This window comes from Phialemonium atrogriseum, assembly GCF_030411735.1.
Source record: "Phialemonium atrogriseum strain 8032-3 unplaced genomic scaffold QBC33scaffold_1, whole genome shotgun sequence".
NCBI classification, from domain to species: Eukaryota; Fungi; Ascomycota; class Sordariomycetes; order Cephalothecales; family Cephalothecaceae; genus Phialemonium; species Phialemonium atrogriseum.
Window position 1 is genome coordinate 98,652 of NW_026848138.1, and position 22,249 is coordinate 120,900.

General features: G+C 54.4%; 8 protein-coding genes across 8 annotated transcripts; 5 read left to right on the plus strand and 3 right to left on the minus strand.

Moving 5' to 3' along the window:
* Positions 1-399: 399 nt before the first annotated feature.
* On the plus strand, positions 400-1,534 carry QBC33DRAFT_582341 (uncharacterized protein; the record flags this gene model as incomplete). The annotated part of the gene is made up of 2 exons (XM_060431337.1): positions 400-966; positions 1,034-1,534. The coding sequence occupies 2 exons, from the start codon at positions 400-402 to the stop codon at positions 1,532-1,534; spliced, it is 1,068 nt and encodes a 355-aa protein (XP_060288325.1).
* Positions 1,535-2,572: 1,038 nt separating this feature from the next.
* On the plus strand, positions 2,573-3,432 carry QBC33DRAFT_582342 (uncharacterized protein; the record flags this gene model as incomplete). The annotated part of the gene is made up of 3 exons (XM_060431338.1): positions 2,573-3,069; positions 3,167-3,258; positions 3,371-3,432. The coding sequence occupies 3 exons, from the start codon at positions 2,573-2,575 to the stop codon at positions 3,430-3,432; spliced, it is 651 nt and encodes a 216-aa protein (XP_060288326.1).
* A 1,447-nt stretch (positions 3,433-4,879) lies between these two features.
* On the plus strand, positions 4,880-5,696 carry QBC33DRAFT_582346 (uncharacterized protein; the record flags this gene model as incomplete). Its single annotated transcript, XM_060431339.1, has 2 exons — positions 4,880-5,156; positions 5,251-5,696. The coding sequence occupies 2 exons, from the start codon at positions 4,880-4,882 to the stop codon at positions 5,673-5,675; spliced, it is 702 nt and encodes a 233-aa protein (XP_060288327.1). The 3' UTR covers positions 5,676-5,696.
* Positions 5,697-6,163: 467 nt separating this feature from the next.
* QBC33DRAFT_482894 (uncharacterized protein) lies at positions 6,164-8,875 on the minus strand (the record flags this gene model as incomplete). Its single annotated transcript, XM_060425371.1, has 6 exons — positions 6,164-6,436; positions 6,534-7,276; positions 7,343-7,994; positions 8,080-8,421; positions 8,519-8,694; positions 8,770-8,875. 6 exons carry the CDS (start codon positions 8,873-8,875, stop codon positions 6,164-6,166), a joined length of 2,292 nt encoding a protein of 763 aa, XP_060288328.1.
* A 1,021-nt stretch (positions 8,876-9,896) lies between these two features.
* Positions 9,897-12,160, plus strand: QBC33DRAFT_582354 (uncharacterized protein; the record flags this gene model as incomplete). The annotated part of the gene is made up of 2 exons (XM_060431340.1): positions 9,897-11,906; positions 11,996-12,160. The coding sequence occupies 2 exons, from the start codon at positions 9,897-9,899 to the stop codon at positions 12,158-12,160; spliced, it is 2,175 nt and encodes a 724-aa protein (XP_060288329.1).
* A 225-nt stretch (positions 12,161-12,385) lies between these two features.
* Positions 12,386-14,826, minus strand: QBC33DRAFT_482897 (uncharacterized protein; the record flags this gene model as incomplete). Its single annotated transcript, XM_060425372.1, has 4 exons — positions 12,386-12,771; positions 12,841-14,540; positions 14,628-14,682; positions 14,742-14,826. The coding sequence occupies 4 exons, from the start codon at positions 14,824-14,826 to the stop codon at positions 12,386-12,388; spliced, it is 2,226 nt and encodes a 741-aa protein (XP_060288330.1).
* A 1,103-nt stretch (positions 14,827-15,929) lies between these two features.
* On the plus strand, positions 15,930-17,944 carry QBC33DRAFT_582363 (uncharacterized protein; the record flags this gene model as incomplete). Its single annotated transcript, XM_060431341.1, has 5 exons — positions 15,930-16,581; positions 16,634-16,666; positions 16,735-17,087; positions 17,155-17,432; positions 17,488-17,944. The coding sequence occupies 5 exons, from the start codon at positions 15,930-15,932 to the stop codon at positions 17,942-17,944; spliced, it is 1,773 nt and encodes a 590-aa protein (XP_060288331.1).
* A 2,645-nt stretch (positions 17,945-20,589) lies between these two features.
* On the minus strand, positions 20,590-21,450 carry QBC33DRAFT_614780 (Clr5 domain-containing protein; the record flags this gene model as incomplete). The annotated part of the gene is made up of 3 exons (XM_060432613.1): positions 20,981-21,450; positions 20,714-20,925; positions 20,590-20,642 (listed from the first exon to the last, which is right to left on the minus strand). The coding sequence occupies exons 1-3, from the start codon at positions 21,334-21,336 to the stop codon at positions 20,590-20,592; spliced, it is 621 nt and encodes a 206-aa protein (XP_060288332.1). The 5' UTR covers positions 21,337-21,450.
* Positions 21,451-22,249: the final 799 nt, after the last annotated feature.

Here is a 22,249-nt window from a genome sequence, read left to right on the forward strand (position 1 = left end):
ATTACTCGTCGATGGTGGTTACTACCACGACATACTCTTGCTTGTTTCATCATCTGACCCCCATAATACCAACATGCATATCTCGTCATGTCTATCAGTCAATCCCTGCCGAAGTGCGGTGGTAGATGCCAGTCTAGGATTGGGAAGCCAACTCTGATCATTCAGTCATGTGAATTCCTTCTTAATGTAGGGGATTGCACAGCGGCCACACATGCCCCCCGGCAATGGCCCGTTCGAGGTATCCTATCCCTATTTCTTCCCCATCAAGTTTCTATCCCTCCTACCGTAGTTCACAGCGCTGGCATTTCAAACTTGAAGTGAGCGTATCCACGATCCCCCGTTCAGTTCACCGCTGTCCAATTTCAAACAAAGCCTACCTCGCGACTCAACGTTTCAACCATGTCGTTTGCACAGTTGCAATTGCTACCTCCCAGGGGAGATGTCAGTCTCACGAGATCCATCGCCAAGAACTTCTCTGTCTACCGACGACCACGATGGTTCCGAGCAGCTCTTCTCTGCTTGCTGGGCTCGTTTGTGTACCACTTCGTCGCAGAGACATTCCACCAATCCGGATCCGTTGGCCGACTCAAGGCCGATATTCTAGAGGCTGAAGTAAACGCCATATCCCTGAATCATACGACAGTCCTGTTTCCACGCGCCCCCGCCGTGACATGGGACAAGGCAATCCAGACTGGCGACATGATCATCTGCCTGGTCGATGGCACAACGGAAGCTGCACAGGCCTACTTGGATCGTGTCAAGCCCGGCCAGCGGGCTACAAGCAGCTGGACCAATCCCGATTCCTTGGCCGCGAATGGCTGGCTGACTCGGGACAATGAGAAGCAACCCGGGTTTACTGACGCCTTCGATTCCATATTTACTTCCATCGGCCTGAATGTCGCCAACAACGTCTTCAAGAACTGGAGGCAACTTAATACCGTCATCTATGAAAAACGTGAATACCAGGTAAGCAAGTGGAAACCCTCCAGTCCAACGAAGTTCTGGGTTTAGTGAACTGATACGCAAATTGCAGGCAACTGGGGGCAGGTATGGCAATGTGTTCAACCCACAAGGAGGCATGATAGCAGCCGATGAGAATTACAGCCCCGCCACCGAGTCGGACCGGCCCAAGGACACGATTGTGCCACTCCAGCAATGGTCCGATGTGGTGTTCCTCGCCTGGAAGAGTCTGTGCCAGGCCGCCAACGTGGGCACGGGTGGGCTGAGGCACATATTTCGGATTGGCGTGTCCAGCTCCGGCACGGACGCTATCATCACACAGGCTGTGGGTTCAGCCAGAGAGCACAATACGTGGGCCAACAAAGTGACGTTCAACAAAGGCTCCGACGAGTTCAAGGCAATCTTGGGCACGGTAAACGGCTACGGCATTGGATGGCTTCTTCTACAGCACCGTGCAGACTTGGGGTTGCTGACTATCAACTCGATATCGTACTTTTACACTGTCGAAGAAGATCCGGATCTTGGTGAAATGGACTATCAGAATTTGTATTTCGAAATCGTTCCTCAGACATAGCGCACATACGGTCGGAGCTTTGGGATAACCAAGACTGGGGTGTATCTTCTTCCTTTTCTGTGTTCTTTTCTTCTGGTAGGGCTAAGGCACGGAATTCAGATGAGCATGGTGCTGCTTGTGACAGATTTGTGGCAAACTCGTGGCAGATTTCCAACTCGAAAATTACTTGCTATGGAGTGAGAGCCACTTATCCAGTCAGACCACCACAACCCCGAGAATTAACACCTGGAGGCATGCTCAACGAACCGATAATCAGGAACCATGCAAACATTTCGCCACCACTTCCCTACCACTTCCCCGCTTCTCTTTTCTCACGTCAGCCTAGAGGTCGCAATTGAAGCAAGCATTAGACGAAAATTCTGTCAACCTGGATTCTGCATAACAACGTGTATTCTCCAATGATAGGGCTGAGTATCACGTGGAATCATGTCAGCTGCAACTTCAATCCCACCCTGGACTGGGTCTTGGATCGGCAGTCTGACATTGCCTGCCGCATGCATAATACTTCCAGTGTATGTTATCGATGGATCGACGCGTCTAAGAAGCCGTCCCGTAGCCCGTTGATGGTGTCGTTAAACAACCTGGTCTTGGAAACGATAGACGCTAAAGGCCCGACTGCGTACATCATCCATGGTTGATAGGCATATCTGAGCGATGATATCCGTTACTTAGCGAAGGATTAGACATACCTGCATCTCACATCCAGTCACGGTGTTGTGACATCTTTGCAGAGATCGGCTCGTCACCGGGGAATGGAGTCCAAGTCATAATTAGTCACTGGTCCCGCAACCAAAACTGCTAGCAGTGTTCTAGGGTCTTGTCAGAGTTACAGCGTTCCTGCGTCTGAGTCAGATACAGACACGTTTATGCCCCTATACCCACATCTACAAAGCCTCCGAGACGTGAATCTGGATATTGGGAAAAGCGTTGCCATCTATCTGCAGTTGCCCAATTCTACAAAACTTGCCAAGTCACTCGGTTTAGCTTCTACCCTTTCGCCATTGTCCGCTCTGCTTCATATCACAAATCATCGTCAACATGGGCCGGGACGACGTTCTCTTCGACATATTCAACACGCTCCACAGGCTGGAGACGCTCCTCGAGGGTCAGGAATCTCGCCTCAAGAGCGTTGAGCTCTCTGTTCGCCCCAGCAACAGCTCCGCAGCTAGCGAATGCTCATGTTCATTCGATTCTGATATGGCAGCTAGCTGTGCTGAAGACAAGCATGGGCCAAGACTGCCTCCAAATTCACCTCTCCCTCCGCCACCGTCATCCAAGTCCGACTTCCCAACACCTGAGATGTACCAGATGTCCGTCATGAACCTAAGAAACCGCTTTGAGTTCATTGATGACAGCCAACCCGATGTTCGAGAAATCCATCAGAACTTGCCTCAGGCGCTACTGGAGCCAGAAGAGCACGCCGGTAACCCCTCGACCTCATGGAAGGAGAATATTGATGGCGATGCTGCCTCATATGTCGGCGGCCACGACGATGCATACACTCAGTCCGTCTACTCCTCACGCCCGCTTTCCAGGTACGATCTTTACACGTCAGCAGTGCAGGCAGTGCCTGCATCAACCCGTGATGAAGCGGCGGAATCCAGCGAGGACCAGGGACCCCGTAAAGGCCAGTCACACGGCGCACCCTTTCCTCGAGATCGTGCTCAAGACGAAAACGAACCATCCCCTGCTGCTGAATCTCCCACAAAAAGCAGGCGATCCAGGTCTTGGCGCAGTGGAACGAGTCGCTCTTCTCGGTCTTCTGAATCGTCATCTAGCCGGCCGTCTCACCAGCGAGTTGGAATGACCTATTATGCTTGCGACAACTTTGTACAGTCGCTCTGCGCATCGAAATCGTTCCGCTCCGAAGAGAAACGCGCTATCCGCTCCGAAGTTAGACGCCTAGGGTATCTATCTTCGCCTAGCATCTGGCACGACGGTTCTCCCCATCAGGCTCAAGGGAAGGGGAGCTGGACCTTGGAACTACGCAGGGTCTTTCTAGAGTTATTGGGGAGGATCGGGCTACGGCAGCTTGGTGCGGTGAATTATATAGCTTGATCGTGTACGATACCACAACCCACTGTCCCTTGATCCTTTTCATATGTACAACATTTAAGATGTCTGGGCATCAGGGGAATCAGAAGACTGCGGCATGAAATTTACGTATACTGGCAAATATTCCATGAAAGAACTAACTAGAGCACAAAGCAGAGCACATTCTGTATTTTCAATTGAATAGGAAAATATCACATTGTACTTTTCCCCAGTCAGTTCTTTTTGGAGCCCCCATAAAGGGGAATGCTCAGTTTGCAAGCATTAAACCTCCATCGATGCCCAAGCGAATTGGTCACCAAGCAACCCCCAGTGAGACCACAGATAGCTGTTGGCAGCAACCCCGCACACGCTTTGATTTGAAGCTCGCAATAATCAGGGCAGGGCTCAAGGATCGACGTCAGCTTATTCAAGCGCTAGAGCTAAGCTGCAAGTAAGATTTGACAGATGCTCCACGAAACCACACTATCAAGTTACGGCATATATCTGAATTTCCCCGCATATATCTGAACCCTTCCCCTCCTCGGCAAGTAGTATTGGGGATAAACCGTCCGATGATCTTGCTTCCGATCTCTTTCTCGCTGACTTTGAGTGACTTGCGAGGTACTCACTTTTCTTCGACAAGATTCTGGGAAGATTCAGTGTTCTCACTCGGGGTGGCAATACACCAGCAGTCACTTGCCAACCCAACCTGACGATCTGCAACCGCATTTTATACCCCCCTTTGTTGGTTGATGTAAGCAAGGCAGCTATCTCTGCTGTTAACCCAGTAAAGAACGCAAGGTTGCTCGATGACATACACTAGTCCACTGACATAATCCTTCGTCTTGAATACCAATCTGGGATTCAACTCCGAGACTTTCACCCTCCAGTAGGCATCAAGCGGCAACATGATAACAGAAGTTGGCGTATGGCATCGTAATGGGAAAGGATAGCTGTCTGACTCAGTCTTACCCAGAAGCTGACGTTTTGACCCGTTATTGCAGGTCTCGCAGTTCCCTGTTTCTGAACTCTACATTGAGATCGACGTCGAGATAGTCACGCGCTGTTCGTGTTGGCTGGGAGATCGGGACTTCAGGTGCGGATACAGGCAACAGAGCTACTCAAAGTTGGTAGACTTGGGCTCTAACCCATGGTAAAAGCTGATTATAATTAACGTGGAGATGCCCGTGTACCTGTCATTGCCCCAAACACGCTACACATGAGCTAGCTGCGTACGCACACAATCCCCAAGCAACACACAGAATCACCAGGCTTTCAACCCTTACTGAAGTTGTCTACCTATCCATCATCATGAAAATTTCTATCACTGGCTTGGTCTCCGCCCTGTCTCTACTCCCGGAGGCCTCCTCGGCAACTTGGTTTGGTCAAGCCGGATCTGACAATAGCCATTTGCAGCGCCGGGATAAGGGGTGCAGCTTCACCCTCTTGTCGTCCGGCTCGTTCGCCTGTCCCGCTGGCCAGCTGCCAGACGGACAGATCCGCCTGAATGGGACAGAAGAGACTGCGACCTTCTACATAACAGACGGTGGAATCACCGATTCACAGGGCTTCGGCTGCATCGTCACAGGTATGTACGACAGACACTGACACTCAAAACATCTGAATATATCATTGCCTCGTTTGGTTCCAAGACCCAGCAGCCTAAACTAATTCCTTGTCAGCTCCTCCCACCACCCAGATTCAATGCGATCAAGGCACAGCTCCAGACGCCCACTTCTCCATAGGCGCAACCGGGAATCTCCTGTACAACAGCTCACCCAATTTCTTCGCCTGTCCAGCTACCGACACCGAGTACAACGTCTACGTCGACCCGAACTTTGGGCAGGGCAAATGCTTCCCCATCACGTTGCAGGCTAGTGGTTGTGGTGCTCCGGCGACGTCACCATGTCCGGCGGCAGAGACGTCGACGGTGTGGCAGACGCTGACGGTCACGTCGGTAGTGGACACCACTGTCACTGTTGCCGCGACTAATGCTTGCTCGTCTGCTACTGGCATTTCTGTGCCGCCGCGAGAGAACTCGACTTCTTTGACTTGTCATCATTGTACTAAGAGCCACACTTCGACTGGGATTAACTCGAGAGTTTAGACGCAGGGGGCAGGTGTGGGGGTGTTGTTTCTTGAGGCTGCAAGGGTTGCTATTAGACAAATACTAGAGTCGCAATGATGGGGAAGCTTTTTTTTACGAGATGTAGCGAATCTTGGTGTTGCTATGCTTCGTGTGAGGAGAGAGGCTTTGTCAATCCATGCCATTGTAGGTCGGTGTGTAGTCTCTGGGGGAGGGCTTCAAGGATGGCTGCATTTACGTCTGGCCAGAGTCCAAGGCTTATGATGGACCCCTCAAGGCATGTTGCATTGAGGAGGTATGCTCAACAAACTCGTGTGACTTGTGCACCCTTGAACTGAAAATCAGGGACAATGCAAAAACTTCGCCCCCGCTTCCCCCAATTACCACTTCCCCTACCACTTCCCCCCTTTTTCTTGTATTCACTTGAACCGACGGCGACACAGCTGCTAACACACAATCTCAAGCATGAAGGCCCAACACACCATACCTGCGTCTCAGTCTCCCCACTATTACACTCGGTTCGGCACGATGTTCTGCACCATGGGCTCGAAGCCAGGCTTCCTCGGCAGTGCGGGCAGGATCTGGCTGACCCAGCCGACGACCTGGGGCGCGCCAAAGGTCAGGCGGCAGCCGGTGGCCGTGGTCTGCATCTGGTGCGACTGAGACGACGACGCCTGGTGGAAGCTGCTGCTGACGGAGAAGGGTCCCCAGCCAACCGACATGGAGCCCGAGTTGGACTCGGAGCTGAAGGTGTCCTCGATGTGCTGCGTGTCGCCGTGGAACTGCAGTGAGGGGTGGTTAGCTAAACGCCATTCATTCGCGGCATCTAATACTACTCCGCGAAGGGAAAATGGGGGGTGGGGGGGTTCCTCGGCTGACCTCAATGATGGTGTTGGCCGCCACGATGAAACTCGTGGGGAAGGCAGGGAACGAGTTGTACTGGGCCAGCTCGTTGACGACGGCGCTGTTGGCCTTGGCCACCTCCTTAGGATCCGTCGATTCGAGGCTCTGCTGGGCCATGAGGCGGTGCAGGTCCTGGGCGCCGGGGCTGAGGTAGATGTTGTCGGCGACGTCGAGCTCGAAGTCGTTGAAGAGCTCGGCGTAGAGCCAGGGCCGGTTGACGTTGACGACGAGGGCGTCGAAGGTGACGCTGACGTCGCAGCTGGCCATGTCGCTCGTGCTGCTGCTCTTGGACTCGTCGTGCGCGTAGCTGCCGCCGACCGACCAGAGGCCCCAGCCGGCGCCGCCGCCCACCGACATGCCCCAGCTGCTGCTATCGGCCGTTGACTTCTGGTCCGTGGCCGAGAACGAGGCAGAGATGGTGACCCACGGGTCGCTCTCGGAGCCGGCAGCAGGTGTCGTCCCGCCGCCACCGGAGCCGCCAGTCCCGGCCGCCGACGAGGGCAGTGGCACATCAAATAGCGGGTCCGCTAACTCGGAGCCATCGGCCGCCACGATAGTACCCGTGGCGCCCTTTTCGGCGACGCCCGACGCGATCGCGCTCACCTTGATGGGCTGGGTTGTCAGCTTGTCGGCCCGCTTTGCCTGGAGGGCACTGATCTGGTCCCCAATCGTTGCAATGGTGCCGTCCAGCCACTTGCTCATGGACTCCTTGGCATCACCTGCATCGCCTACGTCAGCGTCCTATTCGAAATCACTGCAGAACCCAAGAAAAGCCATCAACAAACCTTGCAAGGAGGCAATGTTGTACTTGGTCCAGGCGGCGTGCGAGGCCGTGTCCGCCTTGAGAGCGTCCGCCAAGTCCCCTCTTGCCTTTGGAAGGCCGGCCACGGCGTCCTTGTACGCCTGGCTGTCGGTGACGGCCTTCCTATCGTCGTCGGTCTTCTTGGACCGCAGGATGGCTGCCTGGTCGCCCATGGCAGCCTCGGCAGCGTACAGTGCCTTATAGGCGGTTGAGAGGTTCGTCTTCGCCGTTGCCTGGTCCACAGCTGGCTTGACGTCGTCGGGCTTGGAGATGGGGAAGGTGGGCGGCGTCACGTCCGTGGTGACGCTCTTTAGTACCTCATACGACGTCTGGAGCCGCTCGAGGCGGCGGATCTCGGCATCGAGCTGCTCGACCGTGTACTCGCCGTTGCGCTTGAACCAGCCCTCCTGCTTCTGCTTGCAAAGCGAGGCCCAGTTCTTGGGCGTCAGGACGACGCCGAGGATCTCGTTGGCGCCGTCGGCGTCCACCATGGTCGAGTTTCGCATCGACTCCTTGCTGCTCTCGACGCGGGCCATGATGGACTCGGTGTCGACCATGCCGAAGTTGAACTCAACGTCGTACTTGTGCCCGTTGGTCACCCAGTCCATCCACTTGCCTTGCACGGCAAACTTGTACTGCGGCGATCGTCAACGTCTTGATCCTCCTTGATAGGAACAGGCATATTGCCACAGTCCGCAATCAACGGGAAAGTTGACTCACCTTGCGATAGTTTGCTTGGTTCCATTCGTCATAGTCTTGACGCTGCAGAACGACGTCGCTGGGATACTTGGTCTTTGCATCCTTCTGCGCCTTGATCTTCGCCTTGTCCCAGGCATCCTGAGCCTGGGCCCAAGCCTCCTGCTTTTCGACATAGCTGTCCACGGGCGTCAATCCCGTCTCCTCGTCGACGGTGGTCAAGTACTTCATGGCAGCATCGTATCCAAGCTCTCCTGGGCTACGGATTGGGTTGACGCCGCCCGACTTGACGGTGGCCTTCTTGGGCACAAGACCGTCCAGAGCGCGACTGTAGCTCCTGGAAACGCTCTTGCCGGTATTTCCGATCTACCAACGGTCGGGTCAGTTCGGCAGTCTCTAACTCGTAGAGGTGATGGCACATCGAGTCAACTCCCGGCAGACAGGAGAGGGGATACTTTCTTACCATGATGTTTGCCAACGGAATCATGTTGTCGACAAGCCGAGCTTCGGCCTGGCTGACAGCCATGGGTGGGAAGGCGGAATACTCGGCACCATAGATGAAAGTGCCGCCATCCTTGATGTCCCGCACATCGATGGTCGTGCCGGGAATCGCGATAGTCAAGTACTGCTCCGGGGCAACTGCGCGTATGTCAGGATAGTCAGGATATAATTACCGAGCCAACGTATGGCAAGCATTGCAGTCACGTCACGGACCTGGAATGGCGGCCGCAATGGCCTTTCGGAGCAAAGTGCTGACATTGGCGATCTGCGTGATCGAGTCAGCCTGGAGCTGGGCCTCCACCGCCTTAGCGTCCGACATATTTGATAAGACGCGACTGGGGCCAAGCCGTAACAGCAGCACGTAGGAATAAACAAGTAATTAGACGAGATGGGTAAGTAGTGTGAGTTTGGGACGCTGCGCGAGGGTCTGGGGAGAAGCAATGAACATGGATCAAACACCAAGATTGGGAGACCAGACACACCCAAATATTCGGACGGCGAAGAAGGAGGTGCGTATAAGACGACGGCCAATGGAGCAGGGCGTTGCAATTCCCCGGCTGAACCCGTGATGGAACCCCATTTTGTTTGTCTTTGCCGCCGAGACCGAACTGTGGCTGGCTGGATGGATGCAGACCAGCTGCAAGTAGATGCTGGACTGAAGAACTCCTCGTGACGCTGTCAATTGCATGCTGACCGATGGCGTGCAGCCAAGCCAGCCAAGCCAGCCAAGCCGTTTGCGGCTAACCTCGCGCAGGCCTACGTTGACTGGCTCGCTTTGTTGGCTCGGGCTCAGCCGCAAGCCTCAACCGACGGCGCGATTGCAAACCGACAGGACACTTCGGTGGTGAAAACGGGCGTTCCCGGGCCCACCTGCAGCGAGCTAGCGCGCGTAAGCTAGCTGATGTCCTATTCCGGTTGACTATAGTCGATAGTCGAGCTTCCGCTGACGCATGGCGCTGTGTTCTAGACAATAGTATTGTACAAGTACAACCATTCCGTCCTTCGGACAGTGGCATAAACTCGAGTGGGGGCCAATGGTCAGCTGCACTACCCACTCGTCCGACAGCGGCATAAGCTGCTGCTTGTGCTGCTGCTGGTTAGTGGTCGCAACTGCGCATCGCGCTGTCGGAACTGGTCTAGCTGCTCTTGCTCGTATTAGCACGAACGACCGCAACCATTCCGCTGGGTGATTTGCATAAACACCTCATAGCTTCTCTCATGCGGTCTAACCTAAGGTACGAGATATAGCCTCGCGCAAGTAGCCGCAATCTCTGGTCGTGGCATCACCGTCCCAATTCTCTCCGCGGCTCTCCGTACATCGCTTCCACCCCCAATCAAACATGGACTCGAAGCTGCCGTTCCGCCCCAAGCCGGCTCCGAGCGGGGGAGCCACCAATTCCCCAATGATCTCTGACGACCCCGAGGCATATACCCTGCCCAAGCCGGACTACGGCGACATACAGCTCAGCCTGAAGAACATCCGCGTAGACAAGTCCGTCTATATCCCGCTGTACGGGCTCTTCACCGGCGACATCTGGCACGTGGCCGCGGCGCAGATCCTGAGCGAGTACGAAAAGGATGGTTCGGACATGCCATATGGAAGGTTCCAGATCATCACCTGCATCTCGGTCAACAACTACGACCGGAGGTTGGCAGCGGACGAAGAGGTGGCCAAGGACAGCGAGCGCCCGGCCACCGCACTGCAGCCCGCCAAACAGCCGATTTCGAAGAGCGGGCTGAAACGCAAGGAAAAGGCACGGCTGGCCAGGGAGGAGAAGGCCCGGAAGAACGCGGAAGAAGCGGAACGGAAGGAGGAGGAGAAGGAGGCAAAGAAGAAGAAGCCGAGAAGGAAATCTGCGCCGAAGAAGAAGGAGAAGAAGAAGAAGCAGGAGAACGAGGAGGAGGAGGAAGAGCAGGGAGTGGAAGCGGATGACGACAGCAGTGGGAACGAACGGCGGCCAAGGGCCAAGAAGCCTCCTCCCGCAAAGGAGACCAAGAAGCGAGCCAGAGAGAAAGAAGAAAAGGCGCCAGCAGGCAAGAAGCCGAAGCCGCAGGATACGGACGAGGACGACGACGCCTCTCCTCCGCAGTGGAGGGTGGAGAATGCCGTGGTCAAGCGCGCGCGCGGCTCGTGGAAGTACCTGACGACCATCGGCCTCACGACGGCCGTGGTCCTGGTCCGCGACGGCACGGGCCCGCTATTCTGGCCGTATGTCCACGACTACCTCACCTGGGACGAGGTGCACGCGGCCTACCGGCGCCAGAGCAGAGGCATGGTCCCTCGGACCTTCGACGACATGGTCGTGGGCGAGATCGAGGCCATGGGGGGCAACCCGCCGGCCCTGGACTACAGCGTCAAGCACGGGCCGACGCGGGAGCCGCAGCTCGTCGACCTTCTCTGCTCCACCAGCGCGGCCATGCAGCTGATGCAGTACCTGGGCGTCCGGCAGTCGCAGATGATCCTGGGGTACCGGCTCAGCGGCGGGCCGCAGCGGACGCGCTGGGTCGAGGAGGTGGCGACGCAGAAGCTGCAGCAGCTGGTCGAGAAGATCGACCAGGTGTACAGGGCGGTCGACGGCCTGGAGGGCGTCCTGCTGTTCAACTACCGCCTCGGCGACGTCAACAAGCAGCACGACAGCAACGTCGACATCCTGGCGCAGGTGCGGCGGCTGGCGGCCGAGCAGAAGCTGGCCACCATCATCGTGCCGCAGATGGACAGCGAGGGGTACGGGGAGCTGGTAACCAAGCTGGAGGCGGACGAGGAAGAGAACGAGAACAACGAGAACGCGTACCTGCGCAAGTACTTCCACTTCGACTTCCTCGGACTCACGGTGCCGGATGCGCCCTGGATGGACAACCGCGTCAAGGCCTACTTCTGGCACCTCGTGGCCGTCTTCCTGCAGCGCGGCTCGCCGCTGCAGGTGGACGAGGATCCGCCCAGCTTCGTGACGCCCGAGCACCGATGCGTGCACGGCTTCATCGGCGGGCGCAGCGGCTCGACCGACCTGCCGGCCTTCGTCGGCCTGCGGTGCTTCTCGTGGGAGGAGCCGCTGCTGACCGCGATCGACACCAAGCTCCCCCAGAGGAGTGGCAACTGGAACAGGAAGCTGTACTCGTTCCAGGGCCCGCAGATGCTGCGCCTGTTTAATGAGCGTTCCATCATGGTGACGGGCTTCCTCGACCCCGACGGCATGATATACACAAAGAAGAAGACGGGGAGCGATCGCATCTTCAAGCGCATCCGGGAGAGGGATAATATCCTCCAGACGTGGCTGAAGGAGCCGCCGCACGACGCCGACGCCAACGCCATCGTACCAGTGCTGCCGCGCGGCGTAAGGGCAACTTTTGCGGTGAGTTTAGTTTCCTTTCTCCCTCGAAATGCAGACTATACTACATCGGCGTTCGATACGAGAGCTCTGTACTAACCGTGTTGTCGCAGGACTGGTTCTTCCGGGAATACAAGCCTAAGATCGAAAAGAAACAAGCCATCATGATCCGAGCAGTCAATCTCGCCGTCTACGAGCGGCAGATCCGCGGTTTGCGTCGAGATCAGGCCAAAGAAGATGCGGACGACGAGCAAGAGGAGGAAGGTGAGGAAGGCTAGGCTGTTAAAGGAAGATGGGGACTACGAGGCGTAGGATGGAGGGATTTCCGCGCCTCGCCGAGTAAAGGGAAAGCGGAAGGCGGAGAGGCGTGAGAACTAGAGGACAGAGAAGGGTCGAGTGTGTGTCCTGGGGCGGATTGGGATCCCCCCAGTAAAGCATTAAATCCATGCTATAAACGGGCTTCCTTAGCATGAGATGTGAACATTTATCTTGACAGCGTCTTGTTACACGATCTCCGCTCCAAGTCCCATATCCTGGAACTGAATTACCAGTTCATGAACTTGCCGCATATCCGAATTGTCGTACCTTTCGAGAAAGCCCTTCCTGAACGGCCCGCCCGCTATCTTGTTCCAATCGGCCCTCAAAGTCTGCATAGATTCCGTTCGCTTGTACACGATGCACCCAAGATACCAGTACTCCGCTGCAAAGCGCATGAAGCCAATCCTTCTCCACGCGTCGTCTGGCACCGCACGATCCGGCTCTCGGAGTCCACAAAGCTGCTCCCGTTGCAGCCAGGCTTGTCTCCAGTTCCGGAGACCGTGGAGAATTGGAGTCGCCTGGTTCCAGGATGTTGGCTGGCAGTGGTGGTGGAATATCAGACCGTGGAGAGCTGCAGCAGCGTGAGTTGAGCAGTTGTCCTACTAGGATGGATCAAAGTGTGTGCGGGGACTGGACTTACCGGATGCAAGAGTGAAGAAATTGAGGGAACTCATTTGCCTCAACATTTTCCAGTCCCCCGGCGACACTTCATCCTTCATCAATACCTCCATCATACTCGACACCGAGGGCTGCCCCTGTCCTAAACTGGTCTCCGACCACGCCTTAACACTGAACAACCACGACTCCAGATCCCCAGCTTGGAAGCACGTCTCCGGGCAAGTAAGCCCGACATCGAGCTCGAAAGTAACCATCCGCGGCGGCGTATTGTTGAAAATGACATATCCCATATCCAGCAGAAACACATACGTGACAGTCCGAATGAGCTCCTCCTTCAGAACAAATCTCTGCCAATTCCCCTGTGCACTCCCGATTCGCAGATAGGCGCCCAGATCCCCATGCGTCGTCAGCCCCGAAACCTGCAGACTCCGCGCCACGGAAATAACTTGCGAATACCTAGTCCTCCGGGCGCGACGCTTCTGGCTCTCCTTCCCCTCCCACGAACACACCAGGATGATGCAGTACGCCGCGCGCAGGGCGTCCAGCCTGTCCCTGACGGCCGCCATGTCGGGCTCGTCTGCTGCTGCGTCCAGAGAGTCGTCGTCGCTGAAGGCCGGGTCGGTGAAGACCCATTCCTCGACAGCGCCGAGCCAGTGCATGGCGGCGTCGCGGTCGGCATCTTCGGGGGTGAGGCAGGCGCCAATGATGGCAATCGTGGCGAGGAGGCGGGCGGGCGTCCGGGTCGGGTCGAAGCTGGGCTTATGGAAGACGGGCCAGTTGGGGTACCAGAAGGACCAGAAGGCTATGAGATATCGATCGAGGTTTGCGGGAGAGAAGAACTGGTGGCAGAGAGATTCGTTTAGGGCCAGACTGTCTTGCCAATTTATGCCGTCAGATGTGTTGGCGTGGTGGTGTTGGCTCATCCCGAGGACTATCTCGTGCGTCTTGGCGGCCAGGGGGTGGACGAGCAGCAGTTGTTGGAACATCAAGGCCCTTCCAGCGTCAGAGGTCGATAAGCGCTCCGACCTCCCAGCTGTGTTGGTAAGAATTAGGATGACCCGTCTTCGTTCCTCGGGATTCCCACAGTCGAACGAATTTGCCATCCCTTTGGTTGACGTTGAGGTGAACTTGGCCAGGAAGTTGAGTCTCACGGGCCGTGCTGATGGCCTGGGAGGAGCGAAACTCGGAGCATAAGCGGCCATATCGTAGACGTTCCAGGTTAACTGAGACATCCAAGGTATTATTGGGCCACTTTCCCCGTGATTGCGAGTCACTGGGGGACCCCAAGGCTGCGCAAAGTTGGGAGACGACACCCCTTTAGCTGCATAGTCCGGGTATAGAAAGGGAATCAAGCTGTCAGCGTCGGGTATGAGCGGGCCGGAAGCCATGCTCTCTTCCTCAACAATAGCCCATGGAACACCGAGCCCAGCATCGGAACCAGAAGACGGACTTTGCCATTGGTTATTGTCCGGGACTAAGGTTGGTAGTTGTGCTGCGGTGGACAGGTTATCGGCGTCCAGCAGGAACCGAAGGTAGGTGCATTCTTGCTTCCCATCCATGCACTTGTCGCATGGAAAAGTCCGGCTACATCGCCTTTTCGATTGAGAACATCGGTCACAGGAGTGCTGTTTTCTTCCCCTCTTCCGATGCGACAGTTTCGGGGTGGTGTGTCCGGAGTTTATGCGAGCTTCGCAGGTCTTCCAGTGTCGTGTCAACGCATCGCTGCAGAACATAGTGTTAGATGGGAAGCAGAATTGTGGAATATAGCTAGCCGGTCACAAATCACTCGCTGTCGCCCGGCTGACATACCTCCGGTTGAAGGTTAGTGTGCAGAAAGTGCATCCATACGGCCGACTATCAGTATCTTCGGAAAGTGAAAGTCAGCTCCTTGTAGTGCCAACTGCAAGGAAAGAGTCAACGCACGAGCTAGTAGGTGTCTTTGAAGGTGTTCAAGTCGGGTGAAGGAGTTGGAGCAAATGGCACACTGGAATGGGGAGGTGGACTGCATTCCGGGATTAATTACTACTGCTCGATAGTGGAGTAATTATTTCAAGCAGCAATAGAGATGCCTCTTCTGGATAATTTCGATGAGCAAGGGTGGTTTGAACAGAGTACGGTTGATTGAGATGGTTGGTTGTGGGTGAGGCAGAAGTGGGATGGAAACTACCTTGATGGAACTACCTTGGAACTGGCCCGTTGTGGTGAACCTCGGCTAGAGCATTCTATAGTCGCTGTTTGATTGGTTGGAATGAGCGACTAGCTGGATTTCCCCGCACCGTCCATTCTGGGGAATGGCAACATCACTCAACCACTCCACCAGGGTGAGAAACGTTGGCTCGAAAGATGAACCCACCCAAGAGAGGCAGAATCTATTAGACATGCCTGTGGAAAGAACAAAATAGCAAATTATTCGCAACTTCATTGGCCGTGAGTACCCTCTGTATCGAAAGTTCTGGGTTCGGTTAGGGGTCTCCAGCTAGCGTTTAGTTACTGTTGCCCCGGGTGGAGGTCTGTACACTAACCCCACCTGCCAAACCTGGTTGCCGGGAAAACCCCCACCCCCGACTTTCTTCCCCGCACGAGGGATTTCTCGCTAATCGGAGCTAATCTGCGGGTCAGATATCTGGATTTGAAGCTCCGTCCTCCCAGCCACGGCACAACGGGGATAGAGGAGGATAGTGGGGTCTTCGGCTAACTTGGCTGTGGTGTTGATGACTGATATTGCCCTCCCCTTCGTTGTGATGGAGTTGCGATTGATCAGCAACGGGAGGACCGGACGCTTGTACGATGTAACTGGGAGCAATTCAGATCATTCGGCACTTGGACATACACTAGATGCCTTGGCATGCATGTCGCCGGCCAAATCCCCACCCCCGCCCTCAGCCCCGGAGCACACTAGAGCACTCTAGGGAGTTCACATAAATGCATTCCCGTATCAAGTTGGACTCGGCAACGAGGGAAACGACTAATGCACTTGATGGCCTGGTTTGTCTGGGGTGTGCAAGTCATGCAAACGTCTTCTTAATAAGTCACCGTCGAGCCTCCTCTTCTCGTGGTCCTGGAGAACTGTCTTTCATCAGCACCTTACGCCTTCCTTGACACCTCTTCAAGATGACCAACTTCGTGAAGCCCGGCAGCGAGGCTGACGGCAGCAGACGTGACCCCAAGCTCGCCATACGCAGGCCTAACCCGGAAGCAAGCCAAGTCCCAGGCGATCCCCTCGTTCTCCCTCCCGGTATCGACGGCTCCACCTTCAAGAAGTTCACCGCCGCCGTCGCCGATATCACTGGTTCCGACAACGTAACCGTCATCTCCAGTGCCGAGCAGCTGCACAAGCAGGACTACCTCGACCCAAGCAAGGCACATGACATGTACCACATTCTCGGAAAGGGCTACTTCGTCTCCTCGGCAGTGGTGGCCCCGCGCGACGTCTCCGAAGTCCAGGCCATTGTCCGGCTATGCAACGAGTTCGAGATTCCGCTCTGGCCCTTTTCCGTCGGACGCAATGTTGGATATGGAGGAGCTGCACCTCGAGTGCCCGGGTCTATTGGTCTCGACATGGGCAGGCATATGAATAAAATTCTGAAGGTGGATGTGGAGGGTGCCTATGCGCTGGTCGAACCCGGCGTGACTTTTTCGGATCTTCACCAGTACTTGGTCGACAACAACCTCCGGGACAAGCTCTGGGTCGACGTTCCTGACCTTGGAGGGGGTTCCGTCCTTGGGAATACTATCGAACGAGGAGTGGGCTATACGCCATATGGTTTGTCAAGCGCCGTCCGTCTTCTCACGCCTGTATGCTAACAACTTGTCAGGGGACCACTTCATGATGCACTGTGGCATGGAAGGTAATTAAAAAGTTTTTTTCCTTCTCTGGTCAGGGAAACTTCCACAGTTACTCATGCCAGTTCTCCAGTTATCCTACCAGACGGCACTCTGGTTCGCACCGGGATGGGTGCACTCCCCAACCCTGATGCGGACCCAAACGCACCACCGCACGAGCAAGAACCAAACTCGACCTGGCAGCTGTTCAACTACGGATTTGGGCCGTACAATGACGGCATCTTTAGCCAGTCGTCTCTCGGCATTGTCGTAAAGATGGGCGTGTGGCTCATGGTCAACCCAGGTGGCTATCAATCCTACCTGATCACCATCCCGAAGGACGAGGACCTTCACCAGGCTGTCGAGATCATCAGGCCGCTCCGGACATCAATGGTCCTGCAGAATGTGCCGACGCTGAGGCATATCCTGCTGGATGCAGCTGTCATGGTGAGTGACTAGCTGAAACACCCCGAACATTACGCGAATTTGTTATCACTGACTCTCAATTTGCAAGGGTGATCGCGCATCATACACGTCCTCCAAGAAACCTCTCAACGACGAAGAGCTCGACGAGATTGCAAAGAAGTTGAACCTGGGCCGCTGGAACTTTTACGGGGCGCTGTACGGGCCCGAACCCATCCGGCAGGTTATGTGGGAGGTAGTGAAGAAGTCATTCTCTGCCATCCCCGGCGCCAAGTTCTACTTCCCCGAAGACATGCCCGACAACGTGGTGCTGCAGACCCGCGACCTCACACTGCAGGGAATCCCAACCACAACCGAGCTGAAATGGGTGTAAGTTAATTAATGACCACTCATTTCCAATCAACCATGAACTGACCCAGCCCAGCAACTGGCTCCCCAACGGTGCCCACCTCTTCTTCTCCCCGATCGCCAAAGTCACCGGCCCGGACGCCACGGCCCAATACGAGGTAACGCGTCGGCGGTGCGAGGAGGCCGGCTTCGACTTCATCGGCACCTTTGTGGTCGGCATGCGCGAGATGCACCACATCGTCTGCCTCGTGTTCGACCGCTCCGACCCGGCGTCCTGCCGCCGCGCCCACTGGCTGATCAGCACGCTGATCGACGATGCCGCGAAGAAGGGGTGGGGGGAGTACCGCACGCATTTGGCGCTCATGGATCAGATTGCGGGGACGTATAATTTCAATGGGAATGCCCAGATGAGGCTGAATGAGGCCATCAAGGATGCCTTGGACCCGAAGGGTATATTGGCCCCAGGGAAGAACGGAATTTGGCCGCGGCGGTATGATAAAGAGGCTTTTACGGTACCGCCGAGTGAGCTGTGATGCGTCACTCTCCTTGGCGAAGATGCAAAGGTATCCAACATTTGACAGGGTAGCTTGAAATCCACCTGAACTTCATATCTCTATTACTCGTGCCAGCTCGAGTAATAGGATATAACAGTCTTGTTGGACGATATGATATTTTAAAGTAATTAAACCCGAGTCCATCATTTTGACACAAACAATGCTTTGCTTATATAGGTGCTGGAAATTTATTGAGCTTGTATCAAAGGAGGCAACACCTCACGGGACAGCAGGAACACCGGCCTACCCACGAAGATGGAAATAGTTGACGGCAAGATCTGGGCAGCATTTTAATCCGGAACGACGACCGAGAAAGCATAACGACCATGGATTAACAACCCACTAGTGAGTGCTCACCTCGCGATAGACGTCCTATTTACCTCCTAACATGAGCTTTGTATTGGTGAATGACCTGCGGCTTGCAGCCCTCCCTAGCCTCACTTGCCACCAGCAGCACTCTCCTTGTAGCCGACAAGGTGGGCTTGGGGCGTTCCAGCTTCGATGCGTTGCGCCAATGCCCGCACGTGGTCAAGATCGTTAGACTAGACGGCGCCTCCTCGGTCGGTTGGCGTGTCGTTGACTCGACGGATGACATCGTCTTCGTTAGTCCATTTCATCACTGGTACAATGGGACCTGTAGAAGGACTAATTTAGTGAACGTAAATCTCTTTTTGTGTGCAGATGGGAAGAACCAACCAATAGCTTCTCCTATGACAACCAGGGGTTGCTGATAATGGCCGGTTGAACAAGGAACTCAGTGGCGCCATCTTCGGCCATCGGGCCCCCGTCGCAAACTGACACCCATTCTGAGCAGCATCCTCGAAGAACCGACGCACAACCTTATGCTGCATCTCAATTCTGCATTAGCCCAAGCATGATCCCCTCCTCCAGATCCGACGTTACCCCAACCGTCCACCCCTCCACAGTCCGCACCATCTCCCTCAGAAAGTCCTCATGACGTCCTCATGCACATACACCCGCTTACTCGCCAGACAGAACTGTGGCTAGTGTGATGCTGCATTTAGTGCGCAAGAAGGCCAACCATAGGCTGGAACTGAAGGAGCAGGAGACAGATGGTGCCCATCGGCCGAATGGTATGAGAACAAAGTTTAATTATTTGAAGCTCGGAACGAACTGGCCAAGAAAGTCATAATCCAAATTTACCAAATCTCCCCATCCACCACCACGCTCTTCAACCCATCTCCCTTCCACACGCCTCCTCTCAGTTATAACATGGAAAGGAGTCATTCCATTATTGTCAGGTATATTTTCGTCGGCGCCGTGCTGAAGAAACAGTTGATGTCCTTCAGAAACCCTGTCCAGGCCCCACCTCCATGCGATCACGCCTAGACATGTCTCCCCATCCTGATTCTGCGAGTTAATGCAGGCGCCATGTTCAAGAAGAAGCTCAACCATTGCGGTGGACAGGAAGTCCTGCCCTATCAGAGCATGCAGGCAGGTTTGGCCCTTGTCATTCCTGTCATTAGGATCGGCGCCATTCTGGAGCAGAAGTCTGGCCATCTGAAATCCCCCATCCTCTTGCGTTGCACAGACAAGGTGAAGCGGTGAATTGCCGACGTTCGTCCTCTCGTTGACATTTGCCCCTTGGTCTATGAGACCTTGTACTTCCTCGGCCAGGAGAAGTAACGCGGCCCAAGTGGATAGCTTTCACTCCTTCCTTGGACCGAGTATCTGGTGCCACTGCTGTGCGCACAACCATGTGCGCAACGTCCAATCTCCCATCCTCTATGGTATGTCGAATGGCGGGCGAATACTCTATTGCCTCATCCAGGTCGAGAATGATGCCGTATTGCAATAAAACTTCGGTGACTTTGACATGTCCTGAGATGAAGGTATCCGTCAGTGTTCCAGCGTCATGAGGGTCCACACCTTTTTGGCAAAGAATCCGGACAATCTCATGATTGCCGTGCGCCGCAGCTATACCGATCGCAGCGCTCAAGTGTAGCATGGCCTTTGCCAAGGAGCTTGCTTCGTATGTGCCGGCAGGATCGACTTTCAAGTTATGAAGCACAAAGATTCGAACCAAGGTGGTGTGGCCTCCTAACACCGCAAGGTGAAGCGATGTGGAAAGACCTGAGATGGGCTTATTTATATCGACACCGCTCCCTAGAAGGAATGCTGCAAGGTCTTTGCAGTTGTGCTGAGAAGCGTACGCCAAAAGTCTTTCTTTGTCGCCTATTGTGATTCGGTGGTGACTTGTAGAGTTGCAATTGTCTCGTTGTCCTTGCGGTCTGTGTATATTCCATCGATTGTAGGGGTGGAGGTTGCAATGGTCTTGAAGACACCTTCCGTTCAAATCATGGCCAGCTTGTACCGCTCGTGAAATCTCGAACTCCACAATTGTCATGGTAGGAGAACGAAGGGTAGCAAGTGCAAGCTTATCCTCGGGATCCAATTCCATGTTGAGGTTTGACGCATCAATGTTCTGACAAACTTGTACCTCTGGGTACGTCGGTCCGAGGTTAAACAACCAGGACATAAAATCTTCATGTGCAGGTGGTCCAGAACGGTTCGTGAAGGGCACTTCATAGGCCGACAGGGTCATCCGGCCCCTAGACAGCAAGTTGTGATCTGATGATAGCCTCTGGTCACGGCTTATTATATCAGACCCTGGAGTGTAATATGCGATACACTCTGGTGTAGACCCTGTATTGATCTAGTTAATTATCCATTACTCTTGGGGGGAAAAGCAGGACAACGTGATGCATTCAAGTTGGACAAACTTACACGCAGGACTGTCTGCTGTCACCTTTGGCTGCGTCCTCTTTGCAAACCTCTTGATGTTGTTATCAGGGACTGGTCGGTTCCGCACAGTAAATTGAGTCTCTTTGCCTTCTAGCAGTCTTCGTTCTTGTATCTGCATGATTTTTCGCATCTCGTCAGATTTGACATTTTTCTCGATCCCCCAACGCGCAAACTGTCGCTTGTACTGTTTCCCCCTATGATATGTTAGTCCAGAGTATCATTTTAATATAAACATAATCAGTAACTCACGTTCCGTCAAATCCATGATCGTGCTTCATAATCCTCATAACCACCGGAAGCGTCTTATTTTCAGTCCAGTACAAGGTCTCGATAATTAGTCGGCGATCATCCCATTCTTTGTCTGAACGGGGCTGTATCGTCTGGTGAAGCGGAGCAGTTGTGCTGTTGTCGAGATTGCCTTCGGCGGTATCAAGGCTTGGCGTCACGTACTCTGTGGCAGCTGGATCTTCATCCACTGGGATTTCAATATCGTCAAAGAATAAGTCGGGCTCAAATAATGGCTCCCAGGACGGTTCAACCGGTGCTCCATCGCCTGGAGAATAATCATTGTTGAAAGAAAAGCCATTGGTCATGTCAGTGTCCATTGTGGCCTTACTGCTCGAGTTGCGTTTGAAGTCGGGGAGGCCCAGGTGATTCGAAATATTTGTACTTCGTTTGTTTGCTTGCTATCCCCATGGTGGTCCGAGCGTCTTGCAAACACCTCCAGCATAACAAAAAGGCGTCAGGCGTCCTGCAAAAGTCTCCCACGTAGTCCGTACTCTGTAACAAAAGGCAATTATGCCCACAAAGTCGTCACACCGATGAGCAGCGTGCAGGGATGGCTGCCAGGTATCTAACTATCAAGCAGCCACACAACCCCCTCCACGACCCCCCAAACCCCACCCCAAATAATAATAATAATAACAACCCATATGCCACATTCGAGGTTGATGATTCACAAAATCAAAAGGACTTCGTGGATTCTAAATATTTAAAACCACTTGATCACCCTGGTTGGGTCAATTCGACTCTAAATACCAAGCATGCAGAGTGATAGGCGCAGCTCTACCTATCTATGAGTAATATGCACTGTGCAATTTCCATTGTTAGTGCGGTACTAATGCTCTGCTAGTGTGTTAACCTGCCCTGCCCCGCGGCCCCCCCTCGTACATAAAATAAACGCAAAAAGCAAAGAAAAATGTGACCTGTTTTGTTTGGGCGAAGCGAAGGTAAAATCAATTGGTGTGTCGATTGGGGCTGGGTTGAACCTAGGCTGTACAAAATTTTCCTTTTACCATAGTAGAGCATTTGTACAGGGCAGAGCAAGGCAACGGAGTACCTCGAGTGTACATAGTGGATCGGCGTTCATGCCGCTATCTGCCGCCAGCCCGTTTGCCTCTTCACCGGGCACAAGAGCGGTCATGTTTCCAAGAGGCTCAGAATGCCAGAATTGGAGCTTGGAGAATTTGTGCTAGGTCAAAATAAGAATGCCTCTTGGCAGTTGGAGGGGGTCACGGT